At 41.2% G+C, this 17,949-nt stretch overlaps 2 protein-coding genes across 2 annotated transcripts in view; one reads left to right on the top strand and one right to left on the bottom strand.

Annotated features, from left to right (window-relative positions):
- Positions 1 to 3,913, top strand: part of LOC102206138 (protein NLRC3-like) — a 17,032-nt gene extending 13,119 nt beyond the window's left edge. Inside the window, exons 7-9 of the mRNA XM_005748010.2 lie at positions 798 to 971; positions 2,413 to 2,586; positions 3,080 to 3,913. Coding sequence (XP_005748067.1) covers positions 798 to 971; positions 2,413 to 2,586; positions 3,080 to 3,089 — 358 coding nt within the window. The 3' untranslated portion in view covers positions 3,090 to 3,913. The remainder of the gene's footprint in view (positions 1 to 797; positions 972 to 2,412; positions 2,587 to 3,079) is intronic.
- Positions 3,914 to 7,569: 3,656 nt separating this feature from the next.
- The window catches only part of LOC102203881 (membrane-associated guanylate kinase, WW and PDZ domain-containing protein 1-like), a 33,725-nt gene continuing 23,345 nt past the window's right edge, over positions 7,570 to 17,949 (bottom strand). Inside the window, exons 15-19 of the mRNA XM_005748003.2 lie at positions 16,530 to 16,724; positions 15,684 to 15,760; positions 15,168 to 15,317; positions 13,376 to 13,514; positions 7,570 to 10,750 (exon numbers count right to left, since the gene is read on the bottom strand). Of these exons, the coding sequence (XP_005748060.1) occupies positions 9,990 to 10,750; positions 13,376 to 13,514; positions 15,168 to 15,317; positions 15,684 to 15,760; positions 16,530 to 16,724 (1,322 nt within the window). The 3' untranslated portion in view covers positions 7,570 to 9,989. The remainder of the gene's footprint in view (positions 10,751 to 13,375; positions 13,515 to 15,167; positions 15,318 to 15,683; positions 15,761 to 16,529; positions 16,725 to 17,949) is intronic.

Genomic DNA, 17,949 nt, shown 5'->3' with positions numbered 1-17,949 from the left:
CATGAAGGCTACACCGACCCATCCTTAAAATTCAGGGAAATTAAGGATGCATTTGAGGGCCGCATTTCGAGCAGCCTTTGAATTGGGACAGCCTTAGTCATGTCGCTGTGACGTAATCGGCCTTAAAATGCGGCCTTTAAGGCTGCAGACCCTGAATTGGGATACAGTCCAAATCCGATCATTGGTACTTCCTGGCTTGTGTAGTTACTAGGTAACAAAAGCTCAACACTGCCCCTAGCGTCCTGGAGCACTTCCGTTGTGTTTTGGAATTTGCATGTGTTTTGGGGTTTGCATGTGTTTTGGAGTTTGCAAGTGTTTTGGAGTTTGCAAGTGTTTTGGAGTGTTTACGTGCTTTGTCTCTAGGGGCCACTGTAGGAACTGCAGTCAAAGCACAGAAAAATAAAGTTTCGTTCTCAGTACTCTGTAACTTTTGGTAGACGTGCATGATTTTTGTAAGTCTGCACATTTATGATCACCGTCGACAGCAGGAATCATATTGACAATGAGGGACTATTTAATAAAACAGCTGTAATTTCTAAACCCCCTGAATTAAAGCTGAAAGTTCACACTTCAATCACATATTGGTTGTTTGATCCACTGCGGTGGTGTACAAAGGAAAAACTACAAAAATGATGTCTTTGTTGAACAAAGCACAGGCCCAACTGTAATTTGCAATGATTTGTATATTAGTACATAATTTATAGTATAGGTGCAAATTTAAAACTAAGATACATTATATTTGCTGTATTTTATAAATGACTGAATCTGAATCTGCCTTTTTTAAATTCTTTATTCAGACTGAAGGGTTGTAGGTTGTCAAAGGCCAGCTGTGCTTCTCTGGTCTCAGCTCTTAAGTCCAACCCCGTCTATCTGAGAGACTTGGACCTGAGTGACAACACACTGCAAGATTCAGGAGTGAAGGACATGTGTGGCTATCTGGAGAGTCCAGGTTGCAGATTGCAAGTGCTCAGGTCAGGCAAAAATGTTTTGGTTGTGTGGTCATATAAATATAAAGGTTTAATGTGTAGGCTGGCAGTCTGCAGAGGATTTAATGCTAATGCTTTCTTCTTTATTGCTTCAGTCTAATAACTGCAGGATAGCAATGCTGCACAACAATGTTGAACAACACACTGAAAACCTAAAAAAAACAAGTAGATTAAGCACAATCGGAAAATTTTGTTATATTAGAATTAAAACCAAGGTGACGGCTAAGTCATTAAATAATGTAATTATTTTATAAATATGCTCTAATTTAACTAGTTTAGTCTATAAAATGTTACAAACTGTGAAGCAACATTATTAAACTCACTTTCTTTGAGGTCAGCCTCAGAGTGTACGCCCCACTTTAGGTGGGTTGGCTGCAGGCTGCAGTGCTATGCTAACAACCTGAAACAGATGAACAACTTTTTAATTTGTGCCTATACAAGGTCCAGCCATCTAGTGAGAAGCCCAGTCAAAGGGCAGCTAATTATATCGATTCAAAAATGGAAGCAGTTGCAGACAACTACTTTGTGACGAAGTAAGAAACGCTTGAATAATCGTAACTTTGATTTCTGGTGTGATTTTGAATCCAGCTGTCAAAGATTTGATGATTTTGTTTTTAACAAACAACATAATGTATATCAGTAAAGATTTTCAGCTTTACTATTTAAGTAATCAATCCCATTTTTAATTTAAACATGCGCTCAATTTTTTTTGAGAGGAGCAGCTAAAAACTGGAGGGATTGCTGATTTCCTTGGGTTACAGAGAGAGATCTCTGCAGGCTGGAAAGAGTCTCCACGAAGGAAAGATCGTGAAAAAAGGAATAAAAAGTCACAGGGATAACTTGCTGAGTGAGACTTTATCATGATAAGATCAATGAACTGGTGTCAACTGGATGATTTCCTCAACCTTAAAGCAATCATGTTAACCTGTAGTTCACATGGAGAGTGGGCACAAAGGAGGACCACTCCTGACACATGTAAACAAAAAGTGAGCAAGGAAACAAGGAAACAAGGAGAATAAGAAAACAAAAGAACAAGAGGACTGTGATGGACTCATTTTTGGATCATTAATGACAGATGACAATCAAATATATTTTCATGTTTATTTAAATAAAAATGTTTTATAAGTATTGATCATCATTTTGTTAACATTTCCATTTTATGGCTTGATGAACTTGGGCTGAAAGGATACATTTTTGACTTGTCTGATGCACAGGATTTGTTTGATTGTGTCTTTATTGAATCTATCAGTTATATTAAACTACTTTTTATGAGTTTTTCTGCTGAATAAAATATCTTGTTGGTTTGAGGTGTTTGAAGTCTCTGTTTCCTAACCTTTTACATCCTATACCGTCTTTAGCTTCAGATTATTAAACAGGTTATAATTTTAAAATCTGTCTAAACTTAAATGTTTCATTCATTTCTCAGATTGAAGGGCTGCAGTGTGTCAGCGATCAGCTGTACTTTTTTGGTCTCAGCTTTAAAGACCAACCACTCCCATCTGAGGGAGCTCGATCTGAGCCAAAACAACCTACGGGATCCAGATGTGAAGCAGCTGTTGGATCTTAAGGAAAGTCCTGACTATAGACTGGAGACCCTGAGGTCAGTAAAGAGCTGGAGTCACTCTGTGTTGCATTCAGCAGTATTGTACTGCAATAGAAATAATTCCAAACAAATATACAAATATATACAGTACACATCTGAGATAACATTCAGATCTATATTTCTATATTTCATAGCTAACTTAGCTTAGTGTCTTTCATGGCTGCTTCCATGTTTACTAGCCAGGTGATATTACAGAAAGCCATCACAAAGATGTTTGTGTTAAACTGAACAGCAGTAAATACATTTTTTAAAAAGATGTTCGTGGATCATTTATGACTCTTCACAGTTCACTTCCACTGTGGAACAACAGACTCGATATTCAAACGTGTAGGTTAGTGAGTGTACATGTTGACATGAAAGCTCAGAGAAACTAAGATAGGCTAAGATAGGCCACGCCTCCACTGCAGCTGTGAACAGGCTAGATGTGCTGCATAGTGAGTGACAGCTTTTGAAGTGACTTATTTAATACACCTGTTTCTTGTCTCTGCAGGTTGGAGTGATAATCTGTATAACAATGAGAGCAAACAGGACGACGAGTGGACGAGCTGTGACGATCCACTGAGGTTGGAGCAGCAGCAGGTTGTCGGTTCCTGTAGAAAACCGGTTCCCAGTATTCCAGTTTCTTGGACTTGTTAGTCCTCCTGTCTGTGTCCTTATTAGGGATTTGCACTGGTGCATGGGGCTGTAGTTAAATGGTGATTATGAGACAGAGTGTTTCAGCTATTTTACTTGCTCCCAGAGCTAATTAAGTAACATACTACATTACTTTTACGATAAGCATTCTGTGTATTCTGTGTAATATTAAACACTGACTACAACAACGAGGGCAAATACCTCAAACACGCACAGACGTTTGACTCCAGCATGCAATTAATTTGCATGAATGTCATTTCTTCTTGCTGCTTAGTGACGATGGTGACTCTTAAAATGGAGCCAATGAAAATCGAATCAGAATCACAAAATTCTTATCGATTCCCATCCGTAGCGTAGATACTGTAACTCGGCTGTTTTACTGAGAGCTGGATCAAGAACTGACACTGTGAGGTTTCAGGGTTTCAGTGATCTTCTTCTACTCTGCACTGAGACGTTAGCCCCAGGTTCATCTGGTCCTCCAAGTCTTTGCCATGTCTGCTGCTCTGCTGTGGATTCAAAATGTTTGTGCTGCACACGGTGTCTTTATGTGGCAGAGATAAATGTCTCCTTTATCTCTGCCACATAAAAGGCCGTTAAATCACAAGTTTAAATACCACAAAAACCTAATGAAATGCAAGTTTTTTTAATGGTGATGAGATGAACACCCTGTGATATTACTTAAGTGAAGCTCAAATTCACTTCATTCATTGTATAAACTGTTGTATTGTTTTGTTGTTTGGTTGAGGTTGCTGATACTGACATTACTGACACATTAAAGTCCGTTATTCACTGGCATCAACACTTATCCCTTACATCATATCCTGCCAAGCCAGAACACACACAGGAAGTTATATCTTTGTTAATAACTTGAAGACAGTGAAAATAAATAAAATGGTTTTTATCTGTTACTGTCTGTGTTCTGTTTGCGTTGTTGATCTCTCTTCGTGTGTTAAAACATTACCCACCTATATAACCAGTGTTGGTCAAGTTACTTGAAAAAAGTAATCAGTAACTAATTACTGATTACTTCCCCCAAAAAGTAATCCCGTTACTTTACTGATTACTTATTTTCAAAAGTAATTAATTACTTAGTTACTTAGTTACTTTTTAAAAACACGATTTACAACCTGAATAGGTGATAGAGCGATAGATCTTTCAGCCCAATTCTACTTTTTCTGCATAATCCATCATACAAAATGTAATCAAATGGAAAAGTCTCTTTTTTAAACTTGTTTTATCAGTTTTAATCTTTTAACTTTATGCATCAAGTAAAAATTAAACTATAAGCAACATTCTCTGACTTGAATAAATTAGTTTAACATTTAAACCTCTTTTCTGCACATTCCAGCTCATAAAATAAAATATTTTTTGTGTTTACACTCAGTCTTTCAAATAGATGCAAGTAAAACACAGCAGAAAATAAATAAAGTCAAAGACTCAGCGGTCCTGTTGCTCTATTTTCACCTGTAAAGCAGGAGTGGGGCAGGCGGAGGTTTACCCTGGTGCAGGTGTGCCGCCTTTTTTTTACATTGCTGTTATTAGCAGATGCCTGGACGGTGTGCTAGAGAGGCTCCACAGACAGAGGATCCACCTTTGTGTATTCATCAAGGAAACACTCCAGCTTTGGAGTGTGTGAGCACAAATAGTGTATTTCAAATGAACTCCGACATGTTTGCCATCTGTATAGTAAGGTCAGTAGGACACTGTGGGTGTGTGCCCCCTGTGTTTTGGCCTTTATGTGAAGTGTGTGTCACACTTTCAAATTTCACTACTGCTCGGAGGAGAGTTAGCAAGTGTTTGAATATAAAGCTTTACTCTATGCTCATGTGAACGAGGCCTTATTTGAACAAATAATCAAATATGGATTTTTACTCATTTCTCATCTTGGTTTAATATCAGCTCTATAGTCACGGTAAAAGGCTGTACTCTTCAAAGATTGCCTTCCACCTGAAACTGATATTTGTGGCAGACTTGTAACATGTTAGCTTCACACGTGTCTAAATGCAGTTTCTATATCTACACAATGAGTCTTTGAATGATTAAAAATCACACCTGTGCCTAACTCATTCACTGCCAGCCATTGGCAGTGAATGAGTTAAACCCATTGACTCATTCACTGCCATTGACGGCTATAGACGTCAATGGCAGTGAATGAGCTAGTACCCAGAAGAAAAGAAATTATGACGTTTGTTCCAGCAACTCTTGGGGTCATAGAGGTTGCTTGTTTGCTCATGCTTATCAATACAGTGTTGCTTTAAATTTGAATGTTTTATTTGTCATGCATGTTTCAGTATCCTCAGCCTGCTATCCTGTGCTTCAGCTGTCAGGATAAGCAATTTTATCCGGCACTGACCTGAGAACAGAAAGCAAATAAAGATCTTTTCCCAAATAATCAGTTCATTTCACATGAGCTTGTTTATTGAACAAGGCTGCAGACAGTTAGCTTGGCCTACCTGAGCTGATGTTGGTCCAGCTCAGTTTTAAAGTCAGACTGGATCTAAAGACACCGAGCGATCACTGACGGATCAGATCAGCTGCTTCAGTCACTTCTGCGTGTTTACAGCCAACTGCTGAAGATAAAAACTGCATTAAGCAAACAGCTGAGCGGCGTTCCTCCATCCTGCTGCCTGGGAGCAGGTCTGATGGTAAAACTGTTCAGTCCAGCGTGAACTTGGCTCTTTCCTGGTTGTCTCTGGACCAGAACCTGAATGATCAGATCCTTTGTTAGAATCATTAGTCCAGACTCTGCGATCCTGTGATTAGGCGCTGCTCGCACCAATCAGGGAATCAGTCACTAGAATACAGTCTTAGAAAATGCATAGAAGACAAACATCCTAATGCCCTAAAAGACAGGAGGCAGAAGGGTGGGGCTAAAGGGTAGCACAGGGGTTTGTGGTGTTTGTAGTTTAACTGCTAAGCCTGTGGATGGAACATAGAAACAGACATTAAAATGATGCAAGTGATGTAATGGATCGATGGATGAGGTGTTGGTTTATTTATTTTTGTGTGGTTTATAGCTTCAAAGCATTTTTTAGCACATCAAAGCAATAAATATTATTAAATTTACAGTCTTGATTTCAGTTGGCCGTATAGTTTAGGACTTGCCTCTCTCTAATGGACAGAGCCATTCTTCCTTCTGCACAGTGATGCAGTTGGATTTCTAAATCCTGCAGTTCCTATAAGAAACTGCAAAACTGTGCGATTTACAACAAAGACATCTAGAAGGATGAACAGCTCAAAGGAAAGAAAATCTGTAAAACTGATTTTTGAAGTGAACTGTCCTCAGCAGAAAAAGGGATGTTCTGTCGTGACCTCAGTGAGGCTCTGAATCCTGAGTATTTGTGAACTGGTGCTTAACCCCTCACAGGGCATGCATTAAAAAGACTTTTTACAATTTTTACTTCTTTCTTCTCTTTTTTCATTTTTACGCTGCAAATCAAGGTCAGTGAAGTCAGCATATATGTAACGTTTGCAAATGTGATTTCTGGCATCAGAAAGGGTTAAGTGGTTATTGTCCCCTCTATGCAGCAGCAAGCCTGTTATTTAATAGATTCAATATGAGAGCTTGCTTTGAATAGAAAATAAAGTCTGATTTGCTACTTAAAAATTACTTGCCAATAACCGATGTAATGGCAATAACAGGTTAATCTGTATTTGAAGTCATATTTGAAAATATTCTTAAATTTACTCTGAGGTTAGTCACTAATAGTCCAGCTGTTTCCAGACGTGATTGAGCTTAAAAAACAAACAAACAGTGAAATCAGAAACACCTGTTACAGGGAAGGGTTACTGTTGATCTTTGAAACAAAACAGGTGCTTTTAAATCTGATATTTACACCCTGTTTTTTCCGCAAGCGTCATATTCCCTTTCCCTCTATAAAGCTGTGACCCTGATCAGCTCAAATATTGATCTGACATCAAGTTTAACTGTCCTGAAACACAAGCAGCTGGAGGAGGATGAAGTTTCACTCTGTCAAAAAGAAGCTCATCCAGCTAACGGCTGTTTTTAATGTTGATTAACAACCTGCTGAAAAATGCTTTGGATTAATAGTTTTGTCTATGAAAATGAAATAACTTTCCTCGGCTCACGGTTATGTTTTTAAAATATCGTTTCAACAGTCCAAAGGTGACATTTACAAAAAAAACCTTCATCTTCGGGTCTGGACAACAAATAGTTTTCATTCATTGGTCTAAAATGAGCCGTTTTACAGCTTTGTTACAGAGTGAAGCTTCTTCATCTCATAAACAGTCTTTGGATGAGTTTTGATGCACAAACTGAAAACATTAAGTTAATCTGACACATCAGCATCAGCACGTACTGTACATCGGCCCATAAATGACAACAAATAAGGTGTGAAAACACTGTTCTGCAGTTTGTCCGCAGAGAGCAGTGAGCATTTTATTATTTTTACATCATATAATCTTTTATTTTAAAAACTTTACATTTCTTCGGTGTGATTCTGAAAGGAGACCTATTCTGCTCATTTCCAGCTCTTGGTCTTTATTCGGGAACTCAGCTAACGTAGCGTAGCATGATTTATAGTTTTCTTTTACCGATCTTACACTGTTCCTTTGTACAGCCACTTCCGTGTGATTGGCCAATTTTATTGTGAAAATAGAAACAAAATATTTGTTATAAATAATTTTACTAATTTCTAAATATTTTTTGGCTTTCATGTTTTACTTCGACATGTTTAATACTTTGGTTTGTTACGAGACCTCAGGGAAGGCAGAATAGGTCCTCCTTAAAAGGAGCCTTACCATGTTGTTAGCGTTATTAGTTGTTTAAATAAAGTACTCTCGCGTGAATAACTCTTTAAAATAAACATTTTAAATGTGGCTTAAAAAACCTGCTACGTGAACAACAAAAAGAAAAATCTAGACACTGTTTCTTCTGCTATTTCGATTCAGCGGAGACGTGTGCGTGATTGTTTGCACTATTCAACTTGAACTTCTAGGCTGAAATTCTCTGAACGTCATGCATGTGGTAATGCACTGACAGTCTCACATCACGTCACTGCACATTATCCTGTGGACATTAATCAGTGTTTTGGTTTTATCTGTTAATTTAATATTATTTACATCTCTGTAGTGCACACCAACCCTCAGTCCAAATGGCAAACACAGGGCTGTACTGTTGCTTCTCATTGATTTGTCTATAAAATGACAGAACTATTTCCACACTCTTAACAAATGTCTTAAGGGTGCAGATATCTGATATACCCATTTATATTTAATTTAACTTTGGGATTTTATAGATTACAGATGAGGTCTGTGTAAATTTTGTTCCTGTTGTTTTAAACAGAGCTACAAAATCAATCGATAAATTTAATTAGTTGGTAAAATGCCAGATTTTCTGAAGCCTGAAGAAAAGAAGTCAAGATTTAATGATTTCCTTTGATTCACTTGATGTAAATTAAACATCTTTCAACAAGAAAACCCATAAAAGGCCTCTGAAGATGCATTTATGGGTTGGACAAGTTACAGCACAATCTTTTGACTATTTTCTGACATCTTATAAGGGAAAAAAAATCAATGAAGATTACTCGGTAGTGAAAATAATTAGTTGCCGCCCTAATTTTGGGACCTCTGGAGTTAAGGCGAAGACACATTCAGATAACATGAGGGGTCGTTTTGATTTTGTGGCACACAAACTGATTCTTAGCTCAAGTATGTCTCAATTATAAAAAGCATTAAAGTCAGTATTGGCGGTTGCATGATGGGATATTTTGGTGTCTGAAAGGTCTTGGCGTTGTTTGACGTGTTGCAGGAAGTGACGGCGTGCGTCTCTGCCTGCAGCTTCTGCGAAGCGACAGTCTGCAGGACGAAGGCTGAAACAAAACGAGGCACTTGTTATGATCCAAAGCTGCAGGTCGTCCTGCTCCTCCGCGGCTGTCGCTATAGAGACAGGCCATGTTGCCATGGTGATGTTATGTTCCTCGACAGCCGACAGGACCACAGCTGGACCTGACATCTGTATGTGTGTGTGTGCGTGTGTATGGCTCTGTTACATCATCAGGTTATTTTCCTTTCATTTTTACAAGCAAGCAGGCAAATCAAATCATCTCTGGATCTATTTAATCTCTAATATCGTTATAATAATAATTTTGTTACACGTTTATAAAAATAAAAAAATCATTCCAGTAATATTCACATGCTCAGATTACACAGAGAGAATCACGAAACAGCGCCGTTGTTCGGTTCGGATGTTGTTTGCATACCATTTTGAAGTTGGAAGGATGCGAGTGAAGATGGTCGTGATGAAGCCATGAAACGCAGACGTGATGTTTCACACGGAAACGTCACATCAGGTCTGCAGACCAGGAGCCTGTATCACAAAGAGTTCAGCTGTCCACAGGCAGCTCGGGTGATTTGGTGAATGTTTCAATCGCTGTAATCTAACCCTAACCCGTATTAGGATGTTACTCGAATCAAGTCGAAGTAAAATAGAATCCCGAGAGGAAGATAAAATAAGTGGAGGGTTGAAATTGTCTGACAGGCGATGGCGGCCTGATATAGCTTTATGATACAGGTCTCAGGATGTACTGAGGCATGATGGGTAATATTAAAGGTGTTGGTTCGGCAGGTCTGTGTAGCTGTTATGTCACCCACCAGCCAATTACAAACAGAGTTTTCTGTGGTCATCCAGTTGGACACAGACGGAGGTGTGTCTTCTCCAGCAGGCCAATCAAAAAAGCCCTTGATAAGTAGCCAATAAAAAAAAAAATCAGCAAATAAAAGAGGAGAATGCCCTCACAGCTGGCCAATCAGAGAGAGAGCCCACCCGCTAGTCCCCGCCCACGGATCTGACTGCTCGTCAGCACCCGCGTCAGTCTCTGCGTGCTCGGCTTCAGCCAAGGGCCCGGGCCGTTTCCATCTTGCAACGGCAACTCAGCTCTCCTCCAATCAGACTCCTCCCTCGAGCCAGCAGTGGCGATGCTTGCTGCAGATAGGTGCATCTCCGAAAAACTGGATGTTGATTCGCTGTCGGAAAGATGTCTGTCATCGTCCAATGGCATGAGGAAGGAGAACGCTGCCTTCTGAGATGCAGCCGAGTTCCCAGCATGCTTTGCACGGCGGTTGGTGCTGCTGTTTCTCTCCTCTCTCCTCTCCCGCTCTCCCCCTCCTCTTCTGGACTCCTCTGACAGAGGTGAGTCCCTGAGGTGGGCATCACTCCTGGGTAAGCTCCTGCTCCTCCTCCCCTGCTCCTTGAGGTCATCCTGCTTCATCTGCCTGACAGTCTGACTTCTTCTCTTCCTCTCCTCCCTTTGCTCCTCCTCTTGCCATCTCCTCTCCAGCACCCGTGCTTCCTCCTCCACTATGTCCAGGTCCAGAGCAGGAGGCCCTAATCCTAATCCTCCTGTTCTTCTTTTGGTTTCTCTCTCTCTCCTCCTCCTCTCTCCTTCTCCCGCACCACTTCCTCGTCTCATTTCCTGGCTGAGGGAGGCAGTTGTCATGGTTATCGTATCCACATCCAGCTCCTCGGTGTGTGAAGAGGAGGAGGGGGAGAGGGCTCCTTCCTCAGGGCCTTATGGACAAACAGAGACAGAATATAATTATCTGAATATCTGCAAGTAATTATTGTGGTTATTCCTTTTGTTTATTTTTTTAAAAGTAGGTTTTTCTTCTGTCAAAAAAAATCCCACCAAAGTGACCAACGGGCACCTCTGCTGTTGCCAGCCCTGCTGATGTTTCCAATCTTTTTTTTAAAAATCAGGGTCTAATATGAAAGTCTGAAGCTTTGTGTTCAGACTCTGAACCAAACCCAACCAGGACAAATGAAGCAGGAGGTTCAATCAGAAATTCATGATCATGTAGCCAAGATATGACAATAGAAACATTTCAGATGTTGGGACTGTTGAAGGTTTATATCTCTATTAAATTAGAATACACATTCTCTATTGCTGCAAATATGCAAACATCAGTGCTGAAAAATGAAGCTGAGGTGCCAAATCTGCAGTTTCTCTAATGCAAAGTAGTCGAATTGTTTTGAAAGTTGCTCTTTTTTAATTATTATTGTTAGGGGCGTGGCTACTTTGGTGGACAGGTGTGCTCGTGTAACCAACGAATGATTGCTGGGCTTCACCTCTCCCATCATGAGCCACTGAACTGGAAGCCTCATTTGTGTTTGTGGTGTTGATGCCTTTTAATGAAATCAACAGCATAATAAGGCCTGCTGTGAGGTGTCCGTGAAGTTTTTGCTCCAGTTCTGGTCACAGAAATTCAATACTTTTTTCAAATGTCTTAATCAGCAGTGATTAGGTATCTAAATCTGCTTGCTAACATTAGCTGCTAACTTGGCACCCCTCTGAATCTGGGTGTAAATGACCAACACGATGGCACTAACGTCTAAAGTTCAGTCTGTGTCACTTCTCCGTGTCACACTGGGGATTTTCTGCATGTAAGAAATATTTTAACCACTACACCTTAAAGCCAGTCAGGGTTTTTACCGGGACCTGGTTGGCTGTAATATGTTACTACCACCAGAAGATGGTGGTAATGTACCTTTAAACAGAAACAACATAAAACTGTCAGGTTACTCACTATCAGGTACTGGACCTATATGTGTGGCGCTTTACATGCAAATAATAACACTTAAAATACTCAGTACAGTAATCTGATGGCTATTCACATGTGACTATAATGCTGCAGACTGCAGCTGATGATCAGTCAAGATGAAGGATTGATGAAGTGAAAGTGAAGAAAATGAAAGCAGATGGGAAAACACGGAGTTACCAACCGCGTGTTTTCAGTGCGTCCAATCACGTAGAAGCAGGGTTCCCCCTGTTTAGAGTTGGTCATACAGAGAGACAGGCTGGAGAGCTCCACTGAGGAGGAGGAGAAGGAGGAAAAACAAGAGGAAGGAGAGGAAAAGAGAGTCAAAGAAAGTTAAGTCAAACAGTGAGAGAGCCGAGGAAGCAGGTCAAAGGTCAGTGATGAGGGAGTACTTTACAAAAGCCTCTTCAACAGAGTATTCATGAACATCTTCTTATTTCCATCTCAATATTTCTATTTTTGAACTCTAATAGAGTAGCTTTGCATAACTCTCAATTCAAAATAATCCTTATTTATCTTATAGTGGGCCGGGCTATTCAAGCTGCCTGAAACAAACTTTTTAACTCCTCCCCTTTTATGAAACCTGATGGGAGGGGCTTCTGTAGCTGAGATGACCATATTAGGATGGGTATTCTATTTTTTGATGACATCATGCAGAGCCTAAAAAGAAAAAACGCTCTGAAGCTGAGCGCTGAGAGCAATCAGACGCCTGAGCTTTTAGGAATTACACGGATTGCTTCCAAATTCACTGACCTTATTATTTTAAAGCTTTACTGTTTCTTTGAGCTATGAGAAGAGTTTCCACCAAACTTTACACTTGCCACAGTGCAGTCAGACAAGTGCCGTTGCCCTGGCAACCACCAAACCCTGACTCATCCATCAGCAGGCCAGTAGGAAAAGCGTGACTCATCACTCCAGAGAACATGTCTTCATGCGCTAGAGTCCAGTGGCAGCGTGCTTTACACCAATGCATCCAGCCCTTTGCATTGCACTCGGTGATGTAAGCCTTGGATGCAGCTGCTCGTCCATAGAAACCCATTCCTGGAAGCTCTCTATGCACTGATCTTGAGCTAATCGGAAGGCCACATGAAGTTTGAAGGTCTGTAGCGATTTGTTGGCAACCCTGCTGCTAGAGACACAAAAGCGATTTTCTGCACAAATTCTGACCTTGTGAGGTCAGAAAATGCAAACTCTCCTGGAACAAGTTAGTTTTCAGCTGCTGTGGGCAGGCTGTCAAAGTTAGAGCTTTCCCGGCTATTTCCTCAGTCTCTTGTCTTAACAGAGCAAGTGAGTCAGTAAAGAGTCCAGGCAGTTTTCAGTGCTGCTGGTTTATCTGTGTATTTGTCAGCAGGATTATTATTAATCTTGCTGATTGTAAGCTGTAGATGGATAATGAGACAGAGTGCCCCTGGACACACGCCCAGAGTGACTCAGTGATCCTTCTATGCTTTGGGGTCAAACTTCACCGTGTGCCATTTTTATTAAAAGATATAAAAGATTAAAGAATTCAGAGAGGATCAAGAAGAACTTGAAACTGAAGTCTTAGCAGAGAGAATGTCTCCCAGTTTTCTCTCAGCTGTGTCATGTGAAGTCTCACCGTAGTCGGGCACGTATCCGTTTCCCTTCTTGAGGACGAGGTGGATTCGATGTCCTCCTCTTCTGATCTGCTCAACGGCCTGACTGTGAGTCATTCCTGCTGTACTGTCTCCATTTATCTCCACCAGCTGGTCGGACACCTGCAACACACGGTGACACCTTGTTTCCCATCAGGAGGAAAGTGCATAAAGCATAAAACTGAGTATATGTTGTTTCAGGCACCGACAAACATCCTCTGCAGGGGCATGTGCAATCATCAGAAATGAAAAAGTCTTTGTGTAGATTGTTGAGGAAGCTGACAGTATTGAAAACTACATTCAGCTGCAAGACATCAGAGAGACAATTACAGATCAGATTATTATTATTATTTTCAGTCCATATTTCAGTCCAATATTTTACTTCTTAGATCTAAAGTGCTAAAGCTGCTTAAACTGTTTAGATATTTACTTTATTTCACTTTTGTTTATTATCCAGTTCATAATTCAGCTCTGTGTCATTTAAAAACGTTCAACTTGCAGTTGACAGATGCTGGACAAACATGACACATTCAGGTGGTTTGAGTCATCAGGATTTGAACTGTTCAGAAAGGTTGGCTATTTCGGCCTCTGGGGGGCGCTACATTTGCTGCAGAGCATTCTGTGAAGTTCTTTTTTTGTGGAACAACAAAAAAGGAAGCAGAACGATTCGAGCAGCTGCGATGTTGAATGTTTGATGATCGGAGTCTCAGAGCTGCAGGCACAAAGTGAAGCTCTGAATATTTCAGAAGGTTTAATATCACAAAGAACGACTTGACGGAGATCCTGAGTGATGTTTGTCTGAGTGGAAACGTCTCCGCTGCATTTCCTGCTGTTTCACTGTGCCCAAAGCTCAGCTCATATAGGAAACACGTTTAGACCCGATCCAGCATCAATCACACCAACTCTGAGTCTCCACTTTTTCTCCACAAATCTGGCATCACCTTGAACCAGCCAAGAATTAACTTCCGAGCTTCCCAGTGGGACTGGACTTCCATATATATCAGCAGCAGATCCTTTAAGTCCCCAGAAGTTTGTCAGACTTGTTCTCTAAACAAGTCTGAGGTGAGTCCTCACCCCTGCAGACTTGGACTGTCCCTACCTGACACCCAACGATGTTCACTTCCCCTGGAGGTCAGTGTTTTGGCTCAGCGGTGTCGTGTGTTTTAACAGTACCAGATATGACAGATCACAGAGAGCGTTTCTGCAGACGAATCATCAGTAGATTTAATAGAGCATCTCTGAACCTCTGCACAGCACAAACGCAGTAACACTGGGGAGGCTTCTCTCCTGCAGCTCAGCAGGTAGAAGGTGTCATCTACTAATCGAACAGTTGACGGAAACTCTGAGAAAGTCCTGGATCAGGCTCATGGTTTCACTGTCAGAGTTTATTCTACCGACTTCTCATCGCATTCGTTTCATCAGGACGCTGAAATATGTCCAAATGTTTTTAATGGATGCCTGTGATCGTCTGTTCACATTAATGTTTAAGGTGTACAGATTTTATTTTCCTCTCATATAGATTCACCTGCATTAAAGTATTAATGAAGGGTTTTAGTCAGTAGGTACGATTATTGTTAAAATAAATAAGAAAAAACCCCAATAAGACTTCCTGCACCTCTTTCACAATAAAAACAAGAATTCAGTCTCCTCACTAAGACTTTTGTTGTGAAACAGCTAACGACTGACCCCTCAGCCTGAACCTAAATCTAAAATGATGAACAGGATTTTGCATTTTGCACCTGTATGTGTATTTAAATAGTACGAGTACACGTGTACCTGTATCTTGTTGCTGCGCTGGGCTGGCCCCCCGTCCATCAGCCCGAGTACATACAGTCCCATGTTGTATTCACTGCCTCCCCTCAGAGAAAAACCAAAACCCGTAGGACCTCGCTCCAGGTCCACGCTGTAGAACTTTGACTCCTCCTGCTGGACACAGACAGACAATACTGCTGATACTAAACAGTACTGCCTCTTTAATGACAGTCCCACAGTACAGCTGTCTTCCAGTGTAAACTTCAGACAATTTAGATGTAAATGTAGCACACAGCAGGAAGCAGTCTGCTTCAGACACTTTTGCACAGCTGGAAACACTTTCTGATTTAGGTGGTGCTTCCTGCACATCCTGTCCTCGGTAGGATGTGCGGAAAGTGGAACATCTACACCTGGTCATTTGTGCACTCACATGCACCACATGTCAAGACAAATTCGGGGCTGCAATTCATGTGTGAAGAAAGCTTAAGATGACAGTCGCCGATCAAAGTAATATTACAACAAAACAAAAGTTAAACCGACCTTTGACCTCCCTCTGGGTCCTTTTATCATCCGACCATCTATGTCCAGATCTGCGGCTTCGGTCAGGGAAGAGGAATCTGGAAGAAGTGAAAAAGACAATGAGAAGGGAGATGAGATGACTCTATTTACCATCACAGTAGATTTAAGAATTAGGCAATCAAGACGTGAAAGATAAGTGTTATCTTTCAGTACAAAATCTGTTAATTTAAGCAGTTTAGGAAAAATATTTCATCATCCATCCACTTTCGTAACTGCTTAGTCAACTCAGGATTGCAGGGGGGCTGGAGCCTCAGCTGTCATAGAGGGAGAGGCAGAGATATTAAAGGCTGAAGCAATATTATTCTAAGGAAAACATTTTAGTGTCTGACTGGAGAGACACGGCTAGTGTAGCAGCCATACAAGTATAAGCTATAATACTGTGATGTCCTTGTGTCTAACTTTAGAGCTCTCTGTAAAGTATTTGATGTCCAAGCTCCACTTTCACAGGCTTAGCAGTAATTAGAGTTCAGTTTCTTTATGCAGTGCCATTTCACAACACCGGTCCCCTCAAGGTGCTTTATATTGTAAGCTACAGACCCTATAACATTATAAAGAAACCCCATCACACAACCGTCTTTGAGCTAGCATTTGGCGACAGTGGGAAGGAAAAACTCCCTTTTAACAGGAAGAAACCAGAACCAGCTGCACAGAAGCCCCGCCTGCTGCTCAGTTGCTTTGTTTACTTCAGGTAACCAATCAGAAGAAAGCTGGCTTAAAAGTGAAGCAAAGGAAGCTAAAAGGCTTATTTACAGTTACTGGCCTTACTGTAGGTATAAGTGTTTTTAGTGTATCTGTGTTTTTTCATACGGTGTCGAGGAGTGATGCTCAGCCTCAGTGTGTTCCCGGCTCTCCTCAGGATCTGGGCCAGGTCTCGGTGCTGTAGACCTGCGACCGGCCGACCCTCCACCGCCTCCAGCTGGTCTCCGGGCTGGATCTGCCCACTGCGAGCCGCCGGGCTGCCACGACGCACCGTCACGAACCGGTGAGACATCAGCGATGGGGCTGGAGAAAGGAGAGAAAGAGGTCACATGGTCAGACATCACCTGGACAAATCATGATATTTTTGGTGCTGAGTTGAAATGACAAATAAGAACACTGAAACCTGCCAAATATTTTTCCAAAAAGTACAATTAACGATTAGGACAGGATTTACTCAGAACTGTGAGACTTTAGCCGACGCTGTGTATTCTCTCCTCGCTGCTGTGTAATAATACATGTGCTTCAGTTTTAATAATTGAGGCCTGTTCACTCTGCTTGGCTGAACTACCAGCTGGTGCAGCTAAATAAAGGAGCAGAAAGGCCCACAGTCAAACCACATTAACACCATCTGCAGGGTGTTGGTATGACCTGTGGTGGTCACATGACTGTTGTCTATCAGCACAGAGTAGAAACAAAGAAACAAAGACTCGCACACAGCAGTGATCTGGTTTTCACTCCTGTGTGACACCCAAAGGCGTCCTGTGAGGGCAGGATCGATGCCTAAACACCGTCACAGAAACGTGTTGGTGAGGTTGGACAGAGCAACGTTTGAGTATAATGTACACTTGCCTGTAATTGTAATTTTGTCCTCAAAACTAAGACTAATGGTGCACCTGATTAAAGTAGCCCTGCCCACCTGCCAAGACATATAAAGTCTGGGACTCTGGCAACTTTAGTTCCCATTTCTAGCATGAAGAGAAAGTGATGCAGGCAGTAGCAGTGTTAGTGGGGAGGAGGGAAACCACAGCACAGTACAACATGCACTATTTCCAAACAGAAAACTGAATCAAACTGAAAACCTTTGACACAAATTTCCTAAAGAAAGTACTCTTTGAGTTGCTTTAACCTTTGTAAAGTTGCTGCACATGTGCAATCCGCTCTGCAACCCGCCTCCACCCCAGGCACTCCTGCTATGGCCTTTTCTGAATGAATCCATGTTGTGTTGTTACTGACGCCGGTTCTGAGTGCTGTGCTTCTGCGCTCCTTGCCTCTGGGGTTCTCGCATATGTACATAGTCGAGCCATGCTACCAAATAGGGAAGGGAATTGATAAGAATATAGTGATTCTGATTCCATTATCAATATCATTTATCGACTTGATTCCTTATCGATTCTCATTGGGTTGAGCCACCACCAAGCAGCAATAAAGAAATAATATTCATGCAAATTAATTGCATGCTGCAGTCAAATGTTTGTGCGTGTTATTTCACCTCTTTGTTATGATCAGTGTTGGAGTTGTTACTCAAGAA

Source organism: Pundamilia nyererei, unplaced genomic scaffold (genome assembly GCF_000239375.1).
Source record: "Pundamilia nyererei isolate P.nyererei 1_Seehausen unplaced genomic scaffold, PunNye1.0 scaffold00210, whole genome shotgun sequence".
NCBI classification, from domain to species: domain Eukaryota; kingdom Metazoa; phylum Chordata; class Actinopteri; order Cichliformes; family Cichlidae; genus Pundamilia; species Pundamilia nyererei.
Note: the sequence above shows the minus strand (reverse complement) of the source record. Positions and strands in the feature narration are given on the sequence as shown.